Source organism: Salvelinus alpinus, chromosome 1 (genome assembly GCF_045679555.1).
Source record: "Salvelinus alpinus chromosome 1, SLU_Salpinus.1, whole genome shotgun sequence".
NCBI lineage: Eukaryota > Metazoa > Chordata > Actinopteri > Salmoniformes > Salmonidae > Salvelinus > Salvelinus alpinus.
This window is the reverse complement of record NC_092086.1, coordinates 98,904,973-98,925,550: the sequence shown is the minus strand read 5'-3', so window position 1 is coordinate 98,925,550 and position 20,578 is coordinate 98,904,973. Positions and strand designations below refer to the sequence as shown.

The 20,578-nt window shown below is 41.8% G+C and overlaps 1 protein-coding gene and 1 long non-coding RNA gene across 2 annotated transcripts; one reads left to right on the top strand and one right to left on the bottom strand.

The window, feature by feature from the left end:
- The first annotated feature begins 2,013 nt into the window (after positions 1-2,013).
- On the top strand, positions 2,014-7,667 carry LOC139536402 (uncharacterized). Its single transcript, XR_011667298.1, has 7 exons — positions 2,014-2,598; positions 2,716-2,908; positions 3,002-3,446; positions 4,831-6,336; positions 6,465-6,934; positions 7,032-7,118; positions 7,229-7,667. It is a non-coding gene; the product is annotated as an uncharacterized lncRNA (long non-coding RNA).
- Positions 7,668-18,072: 10,405 nt separating this feature from the next.
- Positions 18,073-20,364, bottom strand: LOC139536371 (heat shock protein beta-1-like). Its single transcript, XM_071336861.1, has 3 exons — positions 19,805-20,364; positions 19,582-19,645; positions 18,073-19,321 (listed from the first exon to the last, which is right to left on the bottom strand). The coding sequence occupies exons 1-3, from the start codon at positions 20,205-20,207 to the stop codon at positions 19,162-19,164; spliced, it is 627 nt and encodes a 208-aa protein (XP_071192962.1). The 5' UTR covers positions 20,208-20,364; the 3' UTR covers positions 18,073-19,161.
- Between the last annotated feature and the right edge of the window lie 214 nt (positions 20,365-20,578).

Sequence of the window (20,578 nt, the reverse complement as noted above, 5' to 3'; positions counted from 1 at the left end):
AGGTACAAACATTATTGGGCACAGACAACAGCACAAAGGGCAAGAAGGTAGAGACAACGATACATCACACAAAGCAGCCACAACTGTCAGTAAGAGTATGCCCCCTTTATTTATCCTATGGTTCGGACTTGGTGTACAGGAAGAATACAGTAAGAATGGTCCATGATCTGAATTCTGTCGCTGTACATTTCAAAAGTGCTGAACAAATAGTTATATTGACTACATCCGTCCTAGCTCGCTCATTAATGTCTTAATCAAAATTACGTATTGCCTCTTATCCGCTCGTCATCCCCTTATGCCATAGTTTGTACATCTTAATTGTCAGTAGAAACCACATTTGTTTAACGTAAGTCAGCCATATCAGCTATGTTTTTTTTAAAGGCAGTAAATGAGGCTGAATGAACTGTTTCGCTGCCAGACAAGGCTCCACTGATAGCCATGTGTAGCAGTGGTAAGGTGTTGGGATTGCTGTTGGGACAGCATTATGTAGGCCCTAACAGTTTGTGGGCACCGTTTGTTATCGTTATAGTCCAATTATTGTTTAGTGTTGTGTAGTGGCTTTGCTGGCATGCCCCACCAAGATTTACATGCTAAAATCGCCACTGCAGCTGACCCAGTGTGGTTTCATAAATTTAGCATGAGATTTAAATGGAGTTCTTCTGGATCATTGTACCAGAAACTTAGAACCTATCACTGACCATGGATGAAGGTGTACTACAAGATCAAGCATTTTCTGGAGTGTGTTAAAACAGAGAAGGAACTGGCTAACATGAAATAAGACTTTTCAAAATGCAAAGCGAATTTGGCCAAGGCTGAGGCGAGGAAGAAGGCGATTGAGGAAATAGGGTATCTCTTCTGCAAGAGATGAATGACTTGCAACTCCAAGTAGCATCTTTGAGTGAGCATTTTTCTTAGAACACAATCATTAGCTGATGAACATTTCAAAATGTTTCAAAGATACCGTTGCATCAATTCATTGATATTGTGTCATTAAATAAACTGTACATGTACTCTTGTTACGACAGCAGGAATCTGAGAATCTCACAGATGCTGAGGAGAGATGTGAGGGACTCATCAAGAGTAAGATCCAGCTTGAGGCCAAACTCAAAGAGACAACCGAGAGACTGGAGGATGAGGAGGAAATGAATGTTGAGCTGACTACCAAGAAGAAGAAGCTGGAGGATGAGTGCTACGAGCTCAAGAAAGACATTGATGACTTAGAGCACCTCTGGCTAAAGTGGAGAAGAAGAAACATGTAACAGAAAACAAGGTATGGCGTAATAGATTATATTGTTTCATTGTAAATTCAACCTGCTAATGTGAATGGAATGATGAAAATTACATTTTGATTTGGTATCAACACAGTTCGACTCTCGTTCACTTTAACCAGGTTAAAAATCTGACAGAGGAGATGGCCTCTCAAGATGAGAGCATTAGCAAGCTAACCAAGGAGAAAAAGCCCTCCAAGAGGCACATCCGCAGACCCTGATGGATCTCCAGGCAGAGGACGACAAAGTTAACACTGACTAAATCCAAGACCAAGCTTGAGCATCAAGTGGATGATGTGAGTTTAGATTTTGATCAAATAGCTGGAATAAAACCGGCTCAGAATTACATTTAACAAATATGTTCTCTAATTGTATAGCTTGAGGGTTTTCAGGAGCAAGAGAAGAAGCTCCACATGGAAATTGAGAGAGCCTAGAGGAAGCTTGAGGGTGACCTAAAACTGGCCCAGGAATCCATAATGGATCTAGAGAATGACAAGCAGCAGTCAGAAGAGAAGATCAAAAAATAACATGGACTGCAATTTAGTAAATCATCTACTGTATCAACATATACTTTTTATTAGGATTCAGACTTAACTGTCAACATTGCCTATGTCTATAACAGGAAGGACTTTGAAACCAGCCAGCTTCTAAGCAAGATTAAAGATGAGCAATATTTGGGGTCTCAGCTACAGAAGAAAATCAAGGCGTTCTAGGTGTGAAGTATGCAGTTTATAATGTATTTATTTTCATTCAATAATTTATATATGTGTGAAAGGTGGACTCAATTGCATTAACCTTTTCATCTTAGGCCTGTATTGAGGAACTGGAAGAAGAGATTAAGGCAGAACGTACTGCCCACGCTAAGGTTGAAAAGCAGAGAGCTGATCTTTCCAGGGAACTTGAAGAGATCAGTGAGAGGTTTGAAGAGGCTGGTGGTGCAACTGCTGCTCAAATTGAGATGAACAAGAAGCGTGAGGATGAGTTCCAGAAGCTGCGCCTGGACTTTGAGGAATCCACCCTGCAGCATGAAGATAGCGCTGCTGCTCTCCACAAGAAGCAGGCTGACAGCGTAGCAGAGCTGGGAGAGCAGATATGCAACCTTCAGCGCATCAAGCAGAAGCTTGAGAAGGAGAAGAATGAATACAAAATGGAGATTGATGATCTCTCATGTTACAGTATCATAGAGGACACCAATTAATATGAATATAATTTCAATCATGAGTGATGTGCATTTAAACCAGGTGAATATAGCCAGCAGCTTGAAGAGAAAGAAGCTCTTGTTTCTCAGCTGACCAGAGGGAAGCAGGCACACACTCAGCAGATTGAGGAGGTGAAGATACACATTGAGGAGGAGGTCAAGTTAAGGACCTGTCATTACAAACAATCAATTCATACATTTTCATTTGTAACTTTATTATAACCAATTACTTGTTTTTCCTTCTTAAAGGCTAAACCCTAGCCCATTGTTTGTAATCAGCCAGCCATGACTGTGATATGCTGAGGGAGCAGTTTGAGGACGAACAGGAGGCCAAGGCTGTGCTGCAGTGTGTAATGTCCAAGGCCAACAGTGAGGTAGCTCAGTGGAGAATCAAGTATGAAACTGATGCAATCCAGTGTACTGAAGAACTTGAGGAGGCAAAGTGTGTTCAAAAGTAACAACTAATACAGTATGTACCTCTTTTTCTGATTTTTGTTCTCATAGTTTCTCATTGCATAATTGTCATGTTCAACAGGAAAAAGCTTGCCACCCATCTGCAGGAGGCTGAGGAACAAATTGAAGCTCTGTACTCCAAGTGTGCTTCTCTGGAGAAGACCAAACAGAGACTCCGGTGAGAGGTAGAGGACCTCATGGTTGATGTGGAGAGCGCTAATGCCATGGCTGCCAACCTTGATAAGAAGCAGAGGAACTTTGACAAGCTAGAAAGGGAGAAAGCATACTAATAAAAAGAGATGATTGTAATGAGATACAATGACAGATAATTATATTTCTTGATCATAGTAGTGTAAGTTAGTCACATTGTCCATTTGTGCAGGTTCTTGCTGAGTGGAAACAGAAGTATAAGGAAGGACAGACAGAGCTGGAGTGATCTCAGGAAGAGATTCTCTCTATGAGCACTGAGCTGTTCAAGATGAACAACTCCAATGAGGAGGCTCTGGATCAGCTGGAGACCCTGAAATGTGAGAACAAGAACTTGCAGTATAGTGGTTCAATTAATGTTCAGTCAAGAGAGCAATTAGCCAAAGAAATCTGTAAAACCAATCACATATCACATATTTAGAGGAAGTTTTAAAAGCAGAAGTTGAATGACATTAATGCTGTTATAACCCCAGCCTTTTGGACAATTCTGGACAATTCCACTTAGTGTAATATTCACCCTTTTTTAACTGCTAATAAATCCAGAAATGTATGGAGCCACATATAATTTGAAAAAACATAAATGTAAGATTAAATATAAGCCTTTAAAACGTTCCTAGGTCCATCCTACACACACAATAATGTATACTTTAAAAAATGTAATAAAAAAATGTAATAAAAAATAAATGTTTCCTCCGTAGACATCCAAATAATTTTTTACTGAGATATTCTTTCTCTTTCCCCAATAGATCAACAGTGTCAAACATAGCAACACCAAAAAGGTTCATGATTGGGTGAATAGCTCCGATTTTACAGCAATTTATGTGTGCATGTCACAATTCTGGGTGTTGTTTGCCTGCTTTCGTTTTTAGTAGCTAGCTAGCTAAAAATTGATATTCAAGAAGGCATGTGTAAATTATAACAGGGATGTTTTATACTGTTAGCTTGAATCTGTGTGATTTCAATTATGTAAAGATCAGAGGCGTCATGCCTGTAAAGGGCACCAGTGCGTGTGTCCCCTCAGATTTGTCCTGTTTTTCAGACGTTAAATTAATTAAAATGTTTAATTAACTGGATTTTTAATCCCACGTTTTATCATAATTATTTATAAGATCTGTCAGCTGTATTTTGTGGCGGGGGCACATTGACTGGACCAGACAAAGAGCACCCAAAACCCTATTCTACCTAGTAGGTGGTTCATTCCAAGGTGCACCACACAGCAAATGCTAGGCAAGATGCTAGATACTCTAGTGCATGCAGACAGTATCGTCAGTGGAGGAGGAGCGAGTGTTGAGTGACACACACAGCGTTTTAATAAAGTTAGAGTAGTTTGTCTGACTATCTTAGCTGGCATCCCTGCTAGCATTGTTGCTTTAGAAAATACAACAATTGCTTTAATTCTTGGGTTATGATACTATATGCCAGTGTGGCAGTTAAAAGTTCTTAAAGAATCAATGTGCATCATTCATTTAAATGACAATTGAACAGGTAAAAGGTATAGTTAGATAACCTATGCAGAAAAATACACTTTATATTTTTTTACATAGAATTAGGCATTATGATTATGGCTCTGGATTACAGGAAAAAGGTGTTTCAGGTGTTTGAAAAATGTAAAATTCTACGACCTACAGACTTATGATATGCATGAATAGGCCCAGTAAGCTTAGTCGAAAAATGTATATAATTTGTTTCTTGTGTAATACATAGGAACCTCTGGAACATGATAAATCCAAGATTCCGCGTTTCCAGCTGGAGCTCAACCAGGACAAGGGTGAAGTCGACAGAAAGCTTGCAAAGAAGGATGAGGAGATGGAACAGATCAAGAGGAACAGACAGATGGTGATGAACCCATGCAGAGCAATCTGGACCCTGAGAGTCAAGAAGAAGATGGAGGGAGACCTCAATGAGATGGAGATTCAGATGAGTCATGCCAACCACCAAGCTGCTGAGGCACAGAAACAGCAATGGTACTTCCAGGGACAACTCAAAGACAAGGTAAGCTTTTTGATCAACATTTGTTTACAAAGTCAATCAATTAACGACTACCCCATGTTTCAAATCATATCGAATCAAATCAAATTGTATTGGTCACATACACGTGATTAACAGATGTTATTGCGGGTGTTGCGAAATGCTTGTGCTTCTAGCTCCAACAGTGCAGTAATATCTAACAAGTAATATCTACACAACATATACCCAATAGACACAAATCTAAGTAGGAATGAATTAAGACTTTATACATATATGGACGAGCGATGTCAGAGCGGAACGGACTAAGATACTGTAGAATAGTATAGCATACAGTATATACATATGAGATGAGTAATGCAAGATATGTACACATTATTAAGTGACGAAGATACCGTAAAAGTATAGAAAACAGTATATACATACATATGAGATGAGTAATGTCAGATATGTTGTAACGGCTGTCTTCCTCCTCCTCTGACGAGGAGGAGTAGTAAGGATCGGAGGACCAAGGTGCAGCGTGGTAAGTATTCATTATGCCTTTTAATGAAAACGAAACTCGAACAAAACAACAAAACTAACGATAAACGAGAATGACACGAAACGAAACAGTCCTGTCTGGTGACATACACAAAGACAGAAAATAAGCACCCACGAAACACAGGTGGAAAAAGGATACCTAAGTATGATTCTCAATCAGAGACAACTAACGACACCTGCCTCTGATTGAGAATCATACCAGGCCAAACGAAAAAAACAACATAGAAAACGAACACAGATAACCCACCCAACTCACACCCTGACCATACTAAAACAAAGAAATAACAAAAGAATTAAGGTCAGAACGTGACATATGTAAACATTATTAAGTGACTAAGATACCATAGTATAGAATACAGTATATACATATGAGATGAGTAATGCAAGATATGTAAACATTATTAAAGTGACTAGTGTTCCATTCTTTAAAATGGCCAGTGATTTCCAGTCTATGCTTATAGACAGCAGCCTCTACGTTTGTTCCATAACATCTTTATTATTAGGATGCCAAACTGCACCTTGATGATGCAATCAGAGGACAGGATGACATGAAGGAGCAGGCAGCCATGGTGGAGCGCAGGAAGGCCCTGATGTTGGCTGAGATTGAGGAGCTGAGGGCTGCTCTGGAGCAGACAGAGAGAGGCCACCAAGTGGCCAAACAAGAGCTGGTGGATGCCAGTGAACAGGTTGGACTGCTGCTCTCAGGTAGTCATTTAATTTATACCTTTTGTTTACATTTTATCCTAATTTTGATGAACTTGTTCTTTACATGATTTGTCTTGAAGACAATTCTTCTGAGCACCAAGAAGAAGCTTGCGGTTACTTGGTTTCAGGTCCAAGGTGAGGTGGAAGACACTGTTCACAAAGTCAGAAATGCAGAGGAGAAGGCCAAGAAGGCCATCACTGATGGGAGTAAAATAAAATATGTATGTATTAATTACCTAAAACTTTCTATAAACAAATATGTCACAAACCATGCTGCATTGATAGCTGAGGAGCTGAAGAAGGAGCAGGACAGCAGCACTCACCTGGAGAGGATGAAGAATAACCTGAAGGTAACAGTCAAGGACCTGCAGGTCCGTCCGGGTGGGAAGTAAGTTAATGATTGATTAATTATTGATAACAGGCACTAACATTTGAAAGGGGATAGCTATACAGTATATGTACATAATGAGCAGAATTCTAATCAAAATATCGATTCCTAAATCAAGGTGCGTGAACTGGAGTCTTGCCTGGTAGGTGGATAGATACTATTAAAGGTGTCCGCAAATGTGAGTGGAGAGTGAAGGAGCTCACCTACCAGGTAAGTTAATTGTCTGTGTTGAACAAATGGCTAGAAAATTATTCGACTCTCAGCATCTAAAATAAAACTAATGTCACACCTCCCTCAAACTGAGTAGGACAAGAAGAATGTTACCAGGCTGTAGGATTTGGTGGACAAGCTGCAGTTGAAGGTTAAGGCCTACAAGAGGCAGGCTGAGGAAGCGGTAAGTCACTTAAAAGCAAATTCATCTCTAATTATTCTACAAAACATGGTAAACCTGAACTGTACCACCCTTAGCCTTCTAATTACAACTATTTCTTATTGTCCTTTCAGGAAGAACAAGCCAACACTCACCTGGCCAAGTTCAGGAAGGTGCAGCATGGACTGGAGGAAGCTGAGGAGCGTGCTGACATTACTGAGTCCCAGCTGAGAGCCAAGAGTTGTGACCCTGGAAAAGGTCATTTTGACGTTACATTCTGTTTAATGGAAAAGTTATCCTGTTTTACATTTTATTCCATTCTCCAAAGACGAGTGTGCAAGGAACAAGTTCCTGATGCCTTTCTGTGTTTCATATAATATGAAAGTCAATGTGAAAGTGTATTAAACCGTTAATCGCACCAGTATTATTCGTTTTGCATGAAACTCCCTCTTAACATCCCAAGGGGTTTATTTCCCCATTTGTGGAAATAAATCTGGTTGTTTGTATGATTCATTTGTGTATTTCCAGGAAACAAAAGAAGCTGAATAAAGAAGTGTTCATCAACAATGCTACTGATGTAACGGTGATCCTCCTCCTCTTCATACGAAGAGGAGGAGTAGTGATTTGACCAAGGCGCAGCGGGTTGTGAATACATAATGAATTTATTTACAGACGAAAACGAATACGAGAAAACACTTGGAGAATACAAAACAACAAAACGACGTAGACAGACCTGAACTAACGAACTTACATATACACGAAGAACGCATGAACAGGAAACAGACTACATACAAAACAAACGAACGAACGATACCGAAACAGTCCCGTGTGGCGTAACATACAGACACTGACACAGGAGACAACCACCCACAACAAACAATGTGAAACAACCTACCTTAATATGACTCTCAATCAGAGGAAACGCCAAACACCTGCCTCTAATTGAGAGCCATATTAGGTCACCCTTTAAACCAACATAGAAACAGAAAACATAGACTGCCCACCCAAACTCACGTCCTGACCAACTAACACATACAAAACTAACAGAAAACAGGTCAGGAACGTGACATAACCCCCCCCCTCAAGGTGCGAACTCCGGGCGCACCAGCACAAAGTCTAGGGGAGGGTCTGGGTGGGCATCTGACCACGGTGGTGGCTCAGGCTCTGGGCGAGGTCCCCACCCCACCATAGTCAATCCCAGCTTACTTCTCCCCCTCAGAATGACCACCCTCCTATTCCACCCACCTAATATAAGAGGCAACACCAAAATAAGGGACAGCTCCGGGACAAGGTAGCTCAGGACAGAGAGGTAGGTCAGGATAGAGAGGTAGGTCAGGATAGAGGGGCAACTCCGGACTGAAGGGCAGCTCCGGACAGAGAGACAGCTCTGGACTGAGGGGCAGTTCTGAATAGATGGCAGCTCTGGGTTGAGGGGCAGCTCATGACTGGCTGACGGCTCTGGACGCTCATGGCTGGCTGACGGCTCTGGACGCTCATGGCTGGCTGACGGCTCTGGACGCTCATGGCTGGCTGACGGCTCTGGACGCTCATGGCTGGCTGGCGGCTCTGGCAGATCCTGGCTCGCTGACGGCTCTGGCTGCTCATGGCTCGCTGGCGGCTCTGGCAGATCCTGTCTGGTTGGCGGCTCTGGCAGATCCTGTCAGGTTGGCGGCTCTGGCAGATCCTGTCTGGTTGGCTGCTCTGGCAGATCCTGTCTGGTTGGCGGCTCTAGCGGCTCCTGACTGACGAACGGCTCTGACGGCTCGGGACAGACGGGCGGCTCTAATGGCTCGGGACAGACGGATGGCTCAGACGGCGCTGGGGAGACGGATGGCTCAGATGGCGCTGGGGAGACGGATGGCTCAGATGGCGCTGGGGAGACGGATGGCTCAGATGGCGCTGCGGAGATGGATGGCTCAGACAGATCCTGTCTGGCGGAAGGCTTTGGCTGCTCCTGTCTGGCGGAAGGCTCTAGCGGCTCCTGTCTGGCGGAAGGCTCTAGCGGCTCCAGTCTGGCGGAAGGCTCTGTAGGCTCATGGCAGACGGGCGGCTTTGCAGGCTCATGGCAGACGGGCGGCTTTGAAGGCTCATTACAGACGGGCAGTTCATGCAGCGCTTGGCAGACGGACAGTTCAGGCGCCGTTGGGCAGACGGCAGACTCTGGCCGGCTGAGACGCACTATAGGCCTGGTGCGTGGTACCGGCACTGGTGGCACCGGGCTGAGGGCACGCACATCAGGACGAGTACGGGGAGAAGAAACAGTGCGTACAGGGCTCTGGAGACGCACAGGTGGCTTAGTGCGTGGTGCCGGAACTGGAGGCACTGGGCTGGAGACACGCACCATAGGAAGAGAGAAGTTCCTCCTTCTTGCGCTGTCCCTTCCTCCCGTTACACCGCTGCTTGGTTCTGGTTATTTGGTGGGTGGTTCTGTAACGGTGATCCTCCTCCTCTTCATACGAAGAGGAAGAGTAGTGATTTGACCAAGGCGCAGCGGGTTGTGAATACATAATGAATTTATTTACAGACGAAAACGAATACGAGAAAACACTTGGAGAATACAAAACAACAAAACGACGTAGACAGACCTGAACTAACGAACTTACATATACACGAAGAACGCATGAACAGGAAACAGACTACATACAAAACAAACGAACGAACGATACCGAAACAGTCCCGTGTGGCGTAACATACAGACACTGACACAGGAGACAACCACCCACAACAAACAATGTGAAACAACCTACCTTAATATGACTCTCAATCAGAGGAAATGCCAAACACCTGCCTCTAATTGAGAGCCATATTAGGTCACCCTTTAAACCAACATAGAAACAGAAAACATAGACTGCCCACCCAAACTCACGTCCTGACCAACTAACACATACAAAACTAACAGAAAACAGGTCAGGAACGTGACAACTGAAGTTTTCTCAAAACTGCTCATACAATGATTGCCATTGTGAAAGTCTTTATGTGCATTGTTTAAAATATTAAACAATATCATCTCTGCAGTTTTGATAATTCTTTAACTGAAATTGATGTATTTCAAAATATATTTTCAACCAAATGATCGAATGCATAATTCTTATAGGTCGAATAATAAAGTTATAAGTGCATTTCACCTACCTTGCCCTCAGGAATTGATTCATCACTCTTGACTGAAGGACCCCTCCAAAAACAATGGGAATCATAAATGTGATAACAGAATCACAATATAACATACAATCATATCATATCAATATGACAAACAGGCAATAATGACATACAAAAAACGACGATTCTGATGTGGCCTAAGTACAGTTTCAGTGGACACTGGGCAAAATCATCTCAACTCATGTGATGTGTAGGTCTACCAATGTCCAGGCACTCATGCAGATACTCAAGCCATTCAAAAAATGGCCTTTTGCTAGCTTGCACCACCTATTTAAAGGCCCAGTTTCCCTGTGTTTTATATGTATTTCCATACTACGAGGTTGGAATAACTGTGAAATTGTGAAAATTATGATACATTTCAACCTGTTTTGGTGGGATGGAGTTTTGGCTAAATTAGTTAATAAACCAATAAGAAAGATAGTTCCAAACCTCTCTGCCAATAACAGCTAGTTTTCAGTTTTCCCCACTCAGATCACTCCCAGACAGTCCTAGCAAAATTCTTGCTTGAGAAATTGCTTTGCTAAGAAACTATTTTAGTTTGTTATTGACCATTATAATTTTAAAAAATCACAGTAAGGTACTTAATTGTTACCCAGAAATGATTTGATATTGAGATAAAAACGGCTGTCTTGGACCTTTTTAACATTTATCTGGTTAAACCCCCTGCAATCCCTTGGTGGAAAAATTGCCTGCTCTGCATCGGCTATGTAGTTGTAGCCTACAACTGTGCAAGCCAACAACAGCAACTTGGGACATCACTCATGTAAAATTCTGTCCACGATAAGCAGACTGATAAGCAGATAGTCTCTCAAACCCGACCATAGGCAACACAGTGACTAGGGTCTGGTTTCAGTAACGGAACTCTGGAGCTCTGTCAGAGTGACCATCGGGTTCTTGGTCACCTCCCTGACCAAGGCCCTTCTCCCCTGATTACTCAGTTTGGCCCGGGAGGCCAGCTCTAGGAAGAGTCTTGGTGGTTCCAAACATCTTCCATTTAAGAATGATGAAGGCCCCCGTTTTCTTGGGGACCTTCAATGCTGCAGAAATATTTTGTTAACCTTCCCCAGGTCTGTACCTCGACACAATCCTGTCTCGGAGCTCTACGGACAATTCCTTCGACCTCATGGCTTTTGCTGACATGCACTGTCAACTGTGATACCTTATATTGACAGGTGTGTGCCTTTCTAAATCATGTCAAATCAACTGAATTTACCACAGGTGGACTCCAATCAAGGTGTAGAAACATCTCAAAGATGATCAATGGAAACAGGATGCACCTGAGCTCAATTTCGAGTCTCATAGCAAAGGATTTGAATACTTATGTAAATAATGTATTTCTGTTTATTTATTTTTTATAAATGTGCAAACATTTTTAAAAACCTTGAGTTGTCATTATGGGTATTGTGTGTAGATTGATGAGGAAAATGTTTTATTGAATGAATTTTAGAATAAGGCTGTGAATGGTCTGAATGCTTTCTGAATGCACTGTACTATGTCTGTCAGCAACAAACCTATTCACCATACCTAAAATATTATCTGGCCTAGTGACCTTTGAGAGAGTGTCGAATTTGGTCCCCAAAAAATGTATGGCTTATTTGCTACGTGATGTTTATTTGATCGAATAGATGTTTCATAATGCTTATTAAGTTGTTACGAGTATACTGATATAAGTAGGACACGTGACATCCCGGCAACGTTGTCTTGTGATGGCTATGCATATTTTACAATAATGAGTTGTATCCACCAATCCAAAGAAAGGATAGGCGGGAGCTAGACAGCCTGCCGTGCCGCTTTGTGGACAACGACTCCCATTGTTAGGGCAGAGAGACTTGTATCTTGTCAGTATATCCATAATCTTTGTTGCGGTGCAGTAGGCCTGTGAGCAGTAGTGTAGTGGTGCCTGGAGAATCAAATCAAATCAAACTTTATTTGTCACTTGCGCCGAATACAACAAGTGTGGACCTTACCGTGAAATGCTTACTTACAAGCCCTTAACCAACAGTGCAGTTCAAGAAGAGTTAAGAAAATATTTACCAAATAAACTAAAGTAAGAAATAATAAAAAGTAACACAATAAAATAACAATAATGATTCTATATACAGGGAGTACCGGTACCGAGTCAATGTGCAAGGGTACAGGTTAGTCGAGGTAATTTGTGCATGTAGGTAGGGGTGAAGTGACTATGCATAGATAATAAACAGAGAGTAGCAGCAGTGTACAAAACAAATGGATGGGGGGGGGGGGGGGGGTGTCGATGTAAATAGTCCAGTGGTCATTTGATTAATTGTTCAGCATTCTTATGGCTTGAGCCTTTTGGTTCTAGACTTGGCGCTCTGGTACCGCTTGCCGTGCGGTAGCAGAGAAAACAGTCTACGACTTGGGTAACTGGAGTCTCTGAAAAATGTTGGGGCTTTCCTCTGACACCAATTATTATATAGGTCCTGGATGGCAGGAAGCTTGGCCCCAGTGATGTACTGGGCCGTACGCACTACCCTCTCTAGCGCCTTGCGGTCAGATGCCGAGCAGTTGCCATACCAGGCGGTGTTGCAACCGGTTAGGATGCTCTCGATGGTGCAGCTGTAGAACTTTTTGACGATCTGGGGACCCATGCCAAATCTTTTCAGTCTCCTGAGGGGGAAAAGGTGTTGTCGTGCACTCTTCACAACTGTCTGGGTGTGTTTCGACCATGATAGTTTGTTGGTGATATGGACACCAAGGAACTTGAAGCTCTCGACCCGCTGCACTACAGCCCCGCAGAAGTGGGTATACTCTCATTTTCATTTCATTTAGGGGGACAAGATAGTTAATAGATGTGCTCTGCAGGGAGTCAGTCACCCTCTTGATCTGCTACATCTCATCCTTCTCAGCAAGCTTCCTATCGACTTCACCTTTTGCTTAATTGAGCTCTAGTCTGGACATGTTTACTATTTCCTATTTAATTTGGAAACAGATTAGGCCTGAGACACTTGAAATATAGATCAGATTATGTGGGATTTGGACATCTGGACATTTGACAAAATTCAAGTGGGAGTTGGAGTGGGCTATCACAGTGCATACTTCAGTCTACAGTATCGTACAGCTGTCAACATAAAATTATAGCCTAAGGCAAGTGTTACATATCATCACACACCAAACTATTTCTGTGACAAGTGGAAAATCATATTTGGATAATGCAACAGAATATCCTTGCAGGTGGCAGTGTTGAAAAGCTATATAATACGATTTATTTAAAATATCACTTTACTTATTACTTTGGTGTATTTACGAAACATTCTACTGCACTGATAGTAACATACGCATTTCACTGCACCTCCTATAACACCTGCAAATCTGTGTACGCGACCAATACATTTTGATTTGATTCATGTTCGTAGGGCTTCTTAGGCCTACATAAAGTATGAAAAATATTGTAACCTATAATATTGTAAATTTAACTGGAACTCATATCCTAAGAAAAACAATAGTTTATTCTGTCTGTTTAAAGTGTGCTGCTAATTTAGTTGTCACCTCTTCCCGTGGTCTTTCTGAGTTGCTGAGCTTTATCCTTACAGTACACATCACTCATCTCCCACATTAGTCCTTTGTTTTAGGTAGCCCTCATTGTCCATGATGAAAACCCCTGTCATAGCCACTGGAATGGTTATTTAAATAGTATAACTTCTCATTAAACCATAATCAGTGAGCGCCTGTTTTTAAAATTTAATTTTTAAAAATGTTTTGCCCCTTTTTCTCCCCAATTTCATGGTTTCCAATTGGTAGTTACAGTCTTGTCTCATCGCTGCAACTCCCGTACACACTCGGGAGAGGCGAAGGTCAAGAGCCGTGTGTCCCCTGAAACATAACCCAACCAAGCCGCACTGCTTCATAACGCAATGCCCACTTAACCCGGAAGCCAGCCGCACCAACGTGTCGGAGGAAACACCGTACATCTGGCAACCGTGTCAGCGTACACTGCGCCCGGCCCGCCACAGGAGTCGCAGGTGCGCAATGGGACAAGGACATCTCTGCCGGCCAAACCCTCCCCTAACCCGGACGACACTGGGCCAATTGTGCACTGCACCATGGGTCTCCCGGTCGTGGCCGGCTGTGACAGAGCCTGGACTCCAACCCAGAATCTCTAGTGGCACAGCTAGCACTGCGATGCAGTGCCTTAGACCACTGCACCACTCGGGAGGCATACGAGCGTCTCTTATTTCAAATCCCATACTAAGCACAACTAATTACTCCCAGACCAGGGAAGGAGGTCAAGGCCTATGGATTTAAAATATCTTATGCACACGTGATATATCAAGCCCAGTGGATACTATGTGGTGTTACTGTAAATAAGTAATATTCACAAATCAAGGGGTGACTGAAAATATTACAGATTGTGACTCTTATTAATTCATTTGAGGAAACCATGTCTCACCATCAATCATATTTGTCCTGTTTCCATTTTCATATCATGTCAACACATTTTGTCAAGTACCATGGATAGGAAAGTAGGATGGGTGGTGTTAATGACTAACTCATTTAGTTCTGTAACTGGGAAGATCTTGAAATCTCTACCACATGGGATCAGTTATTGGAGCTGTTTTTAATAGCCTGTGAGACATGAGGAGGAGAATTTAGACTGGGTAACAAGGCTCCCATGCCTCTCATGTTCTACTGCTTTGCCAGTAGTGCTGCACCAAATGCCAACACCATCAGCACCATTTAAACATCCCTCTCACACCACCACTCTAAAGGTTGTGTGGCCATTTAAAGCATTTGATATTCATTTTATTGGCTGGGAACACAGTAAGGAAAGTAATTGAAAGTTGTGTTATCCTGGCTGTACTCCATCAAAGGAGAACTTTATGTTTTCTACTTAAAGTAACTTGACACTGGGAAAAACACCAAGCAGAATATGTTTTCTTAAATGATACCTTCTTTTGGTTAATAAAACATGTTCTTACATACATACAGTGCCTTCAGAAAGTATTCAGGCCCTATTTACTTGTTCCACGTTTTGTTACGTTACAGTCTTATTCTAAAATGTATTAAATCGTTTTTTTCCCTCATCAATCTTCACACAATACCGTATAATGACAAATTTGCTAATTTTAAAACATTTAAAACTGAAATATGACATTTACATAAGTATTTAGACCCTTTAATCAGTACTTTGTTGAAGAACCTTTGGCAGCGATTACAGCCTCCATTCTTGGGTATAACGCTACAAGCTTGGCACGTGTTTTGGGGAGTTTCTTCCGTTCTTCTGTGCAGATCCTCTCAAGCTCTGTCAGGTTGGATGGGGAGTGTGGCGGCACAGCTATTTTCACGTCTTTCCAGAGATTTTTGATCTGGTTAAAGTCCAGTCCCTGTCGCTAAAAAACATCACAACAGCCTGATGCTGCCACCACCATGCTTCACCATAGGGATGGTGCAAGGTTTCCTCCAGACGTGACACCTGGCATTCAGGCCAAAGAGTTCAATCTTGGTTTCATCAGACTAGAGAATCTTGTTTTTCATGGTCTGAGATTCTTTAGGTGACTTTTGGCAAACTCCAAGCGAGCTGTCATGTGCCTTTTACTGAGGAGTGGCTTCCGTCTGGCCCCTCTACCATAAAGGCCTGATTGGTGGAGTGCTGCAGAGATGGTTGTACTTCTGGAAGATTATCCTATCTCCGCAGAGGAACTCTAGAGCTCTGTCAGAGTGACCATTGGGTTCTTGGTCACCTCCCTGACCAAGCCCTTCTCCCCCGATTGTTCAGTTTGGCCGGGCGGCCAGCTCTAGGAAGAGTCTTGGTGGTTCCATACTTCTTCCATTTCAGAATGATGGAAGCCACTGCTTTCTTGGCAACCTTTAATACTGTAGAATTTTTGTTGCCACCCTACCCCAGATCTGTGCCTCGACACAATCCTGTCTCGGAGCTCTACGGACAATTCCTTCTACCTCATGGCTTGGTTTTTTCTCTGACATGCACTGTCAACTGTGGGACCTTGTATAGACAGGTTTGTGCCTTTCCAAATCATGTCCAATACATTTTATTTACCACAGAGGGACTCCAATCAAGTTGTAGAAACATCTCAAGCATGATCAATGGAAACATTTCTAAAAACCTGTTTTCGCTTTGTCATTATGGGACATTGTGTGTAGATTGCTGAGGATTTTTTATTTTAATACATTTTAGAATAGGGCTGTAACTTAACAAAATGTGGAAAAAGTCAAGGGGTCTGAATACTGTTTATAACAAATCTAGTAAGTCTAGTCTTGTCTTACAGACAGAATGTACATATTTGTTTTTATTCAAAATGTATGCCTAAAGCATGTTGTTATGGATTCTTACACTGCCAGAAATAGTATAACAAATGCAGACATGATATTCAGCTGACACTGACTGGGGCTTCCAGGGGTTTATGGGGCTGAAGGCATTAGGACTAGTTTCCTGTGATGCCCCAAACATAGGATTGTCTTGTTCAAGCTCGACTCTGCTTCTGGACACAAGTCTCACCTGAGGTAAATCATCAAATTTATAGTAGGCCAAATGTATATACAATAGGGCCAGGACGATACCAGTATTGCAATATTTTTCGGTGTTTTCATAATGTTTCAACAATTTTCAGACAATTCGCAAGTGGCTGAATCTCACTGGAGAAATCATCCAAGCAAGGGAAACAGCGCCCCCTTGTCTCTGTATGTGAAGCTCGTGTATCTGATGCTGTCTGGAACAAAATAGTATGACATGTTGCCACCGTAGCATTTAACTGATTGATGCCAGCAAGCATTTGGCCTCCCTTGATAAAAAAAATATTATATAATTAGCCAAACTGTGGGTTGTCCTGGTGTAGCAAAACGCCCCCAAGAGAGGCCAGTTTGGATTTGGCTGCACACCAATCAAATCACATCGTAAGCAAAACGTCATCATCGTCAGAAAACATGTCTGTTTCTCGTCTGCTTGTGTTGATGTCCGGCAGTAGCTAGCTTGCTAAATCAACCCTTTATTAGATTAAGCAGACTGTGTTTGTCTATTGTTGTGGCCATAGATGAAGATCAGATCAGATGTTATGACCAATTCATGCAGAAATCCAGGTATTTCCAAAGGGTTCACATACTTTTTCTTGTATGTATATTTTTTAAAGTGTCACTGGACTCGTCTGAAGGTAACCTATACAAATAAATGGAAGTATGGAGGTGGTTTTGTGGCAACAAAAAAAGGGGTTAAATATGTGTCCAAAAATATATTTCCTGAGCTTTCTTATATCTCCTAGATATAGGACAGACACTTCAAACCTTAATTCTTATGATTTATTTTTTGACTGTCTTTTTTGCCATTCATGAATGTGTTATTCAATGCATTTCTATGGTCTATTGTAGTAATTTAATAATAAAAAAAAATATATATATTTATACTTACAGAGGACCTAAAATTTAAAATCAATTGGCTTTATGATCATTGGTATGACCATCAGTAGTTTGTATACAAAGAATTTAACAGCTTACATAAGTGCCCCCAACCCACCTCAATATGGGTAGTTTTGCCATGGATTGTTAATTGCTTTTATTTATTTTTAAATATTACATTCATAGAAATAGCAATATTGAAATGTATGATTTGTAGAACTGTTTCAGCATTCTTAGAACTTCTTAGGGCTAGGCCCCTTTTTTCTCAATTTCCGCCTGAATGACATGCCCAAGGTCAACTGTATGTTGCTCAGGTCCTGAAGCCAGAATATGCATATTGGTACCATTGGAAAGAAAACACATGGAAGTTTGTAGAAATGTTAAAATAATGTAGGAGAATATAACACAATAGATATGGCAGGAGAAAATCCAAAGAAAAACCAACCAGAATTTTGGGGGGGAGCGAGACCATGCTCTTACAATGGAAAGTATAGGGGCATACTGAATTCTAGCTCCCATAGGGTATCAGCAGTCTATGTTTAAGGTTTCAGGCTTGTAACTTCCAAAACGAATAAGAAATATCAGTTTTAGTAGAGAGACACAGTCTTGGAAATTCATGCTTGGGCGCGCCATGAAGACAAGACACACCTGCTAAAATTGATTTCCTATTGAACATACTTCTTTCCGTAAGAAATATTATAGCTTGATAACATTTTAGGGTATCTGTAAATAGAAACGTATTTTGACTTGTTGAAACAAAGTTTAGGGGTAGATTTTCGTATTTCTTTCTCTGCATGTTGAACTAGTGGATTACTCAAATCGATGGCGCCAACTAAACAGACTTTTTGGGATATTTAGATATTTAACAAAACGACACTACGTGTTATAGCTGGGACCCTTTAGATGACAAATCGGAGGAAGATTTTCAAGAAGTAAGTGAATATTTAATCGCTATTTGTGAATTTATGAAACCTATGCCGGTGGAAAAATATTTTGATTTGGGGCGCCGCACTCAAACAATCTCATGGCATACCTTTGCTGTAATAGCTACTGTAAATCGAACAGTGCAGTTAGATTAACAATAATTTAAGCTTTCAACCAATATAAGACACTTGTATGTACCTAAATGTTTAATATCCATAATTTTATGATTATTTATTTGAATTGCGCGCCCTCCAGATTCACCGGAAGTTGTCCCGCTAGCGGAACGCCTAGCCCTACGCATGGTAATTTTTACTCCCAATTAATCTATCATTTGACAAATGAGAAAGTACATTTCATCAGTCTTGATTATTTCTGTTTATCTTGGTTTTGCTAGTTAAATCATGGAACATGATTAACCAAAATGCATAGAAAAACCTGACAACCTTGTGGTTACAGTGAGAGTAAATTAAGTTATAGGGTTTCAACAGCAATAGAAGCCACTATGTCTATCATTTTGAATGACCAAGACCTAATACACAATCACATTTTTGTCAAAAGTTGTCAACACTGTCATTCGCTTCTAATCTAATTGTGATGGATCTCAACATCTGGACAACTGGATTCACTCTTTCCCCTCCTGCTCGTGCTTGATCTGAATGGGGATGACCATGTCACTGGGGAGGATGGTGGTAGCTAAGCCTGGTAGAGGTGCTTCTACTAAGAGAACCCCTTCACCAGACAGAGATGAGCTGATGTGCTGCAAGTCCACACCAGGGAGCAGCCTTCAACAAACAAACAACAACAATTTGCTTACAACACAGACAGGCTACAATGGGTTTACTGTGGTTCAAATGGCTAAATGTCATCTGTTTTAACAAATTTAATTAAACCGTGGGAAATTATTTAATATCTCCTATAACAATCAACACAAAGACTTTCAATTGCACACATTATTTATTAACTTCTTAGTTTCATTACCGGGAGATGTCTTTGCCATAACATTGTGAAAGACCTTGTTTCCTATTCAACCATTACAACTTACTTGTATTTCCTTATAAAGCACCTTGAGACTGATCCATGTTCGTCTTCCCTTTCATCATGTTGACCTTAAAATATAATTTGAGAACAATTATTGAAGTAATGGAATATGGAGCATGTGGACATCTTAACAACATTTCAACAGTAAATTGTCAAAGATATTTATCAATGGATGTTCCAAAAACCATATTCCGTTTTTTTTTTAACCAGAGAAATAATGTTCCTACCTGCAATCTCCAGGAAGCCCCCCTTGGTTTTGATTGATATCTCCTCTGGTGAGAAGTGATTAACATCCAGGGTGATCCTCCAACTGCCCTGTCCCATCCTGATCTCTGACACTCCTCCAGACAGTTGCCTCTGAAGCCTGGCTGAAGTCTGGGGTGCCACTGCAGCAGTGAGAACAGTGCTGAGGCTGAAGAGGGGATAGCGTGTGTACCCTGGCCAGGAGGATGATGCCAATGTATTCCTAGCCCAATCTATCCAGCTCACATCGCCTGGATCCAGGAAAGGAGGGAGGCCAAAGTCCTTCTCCATGATCATGTGGCTAGGCTGTGTCCACTCACGGAAAGGATCCCAATTTACATCTCGGCGGAAAAGAGGACGTGGTAATACCTTGTTGTGGTCAGCCATGGTCTTCTGAATCACCTTCTGAGAGTGGTACTGGGGGGTGGAACCTGTCTCCTCTCTTAGTTTCCCCTTGGCTAGCTAATGTTATTCAATCTCTATTTAATTACAATGGCTAAGTCCGGTTTAATGACTTAGACTCGCCATACAAAAGAGCAGCTATATTTTCCCCCAAAGAGTTCAGGAAGGCTGCCTCATAGTGGGATGGATTGCCCTGGACAAATCAGCATCACTCACAACATTTATATACCCAGCTGATCCATTCTAGCACCTATCAAGCAGTAAGTGTTATCCATGGGATGAGTTGATAGGCATGGTTGGAACAGTGGTGTTGCTCCTCTGTTGCCATGGGACCTGCAGAGGATAACTCGAATTGT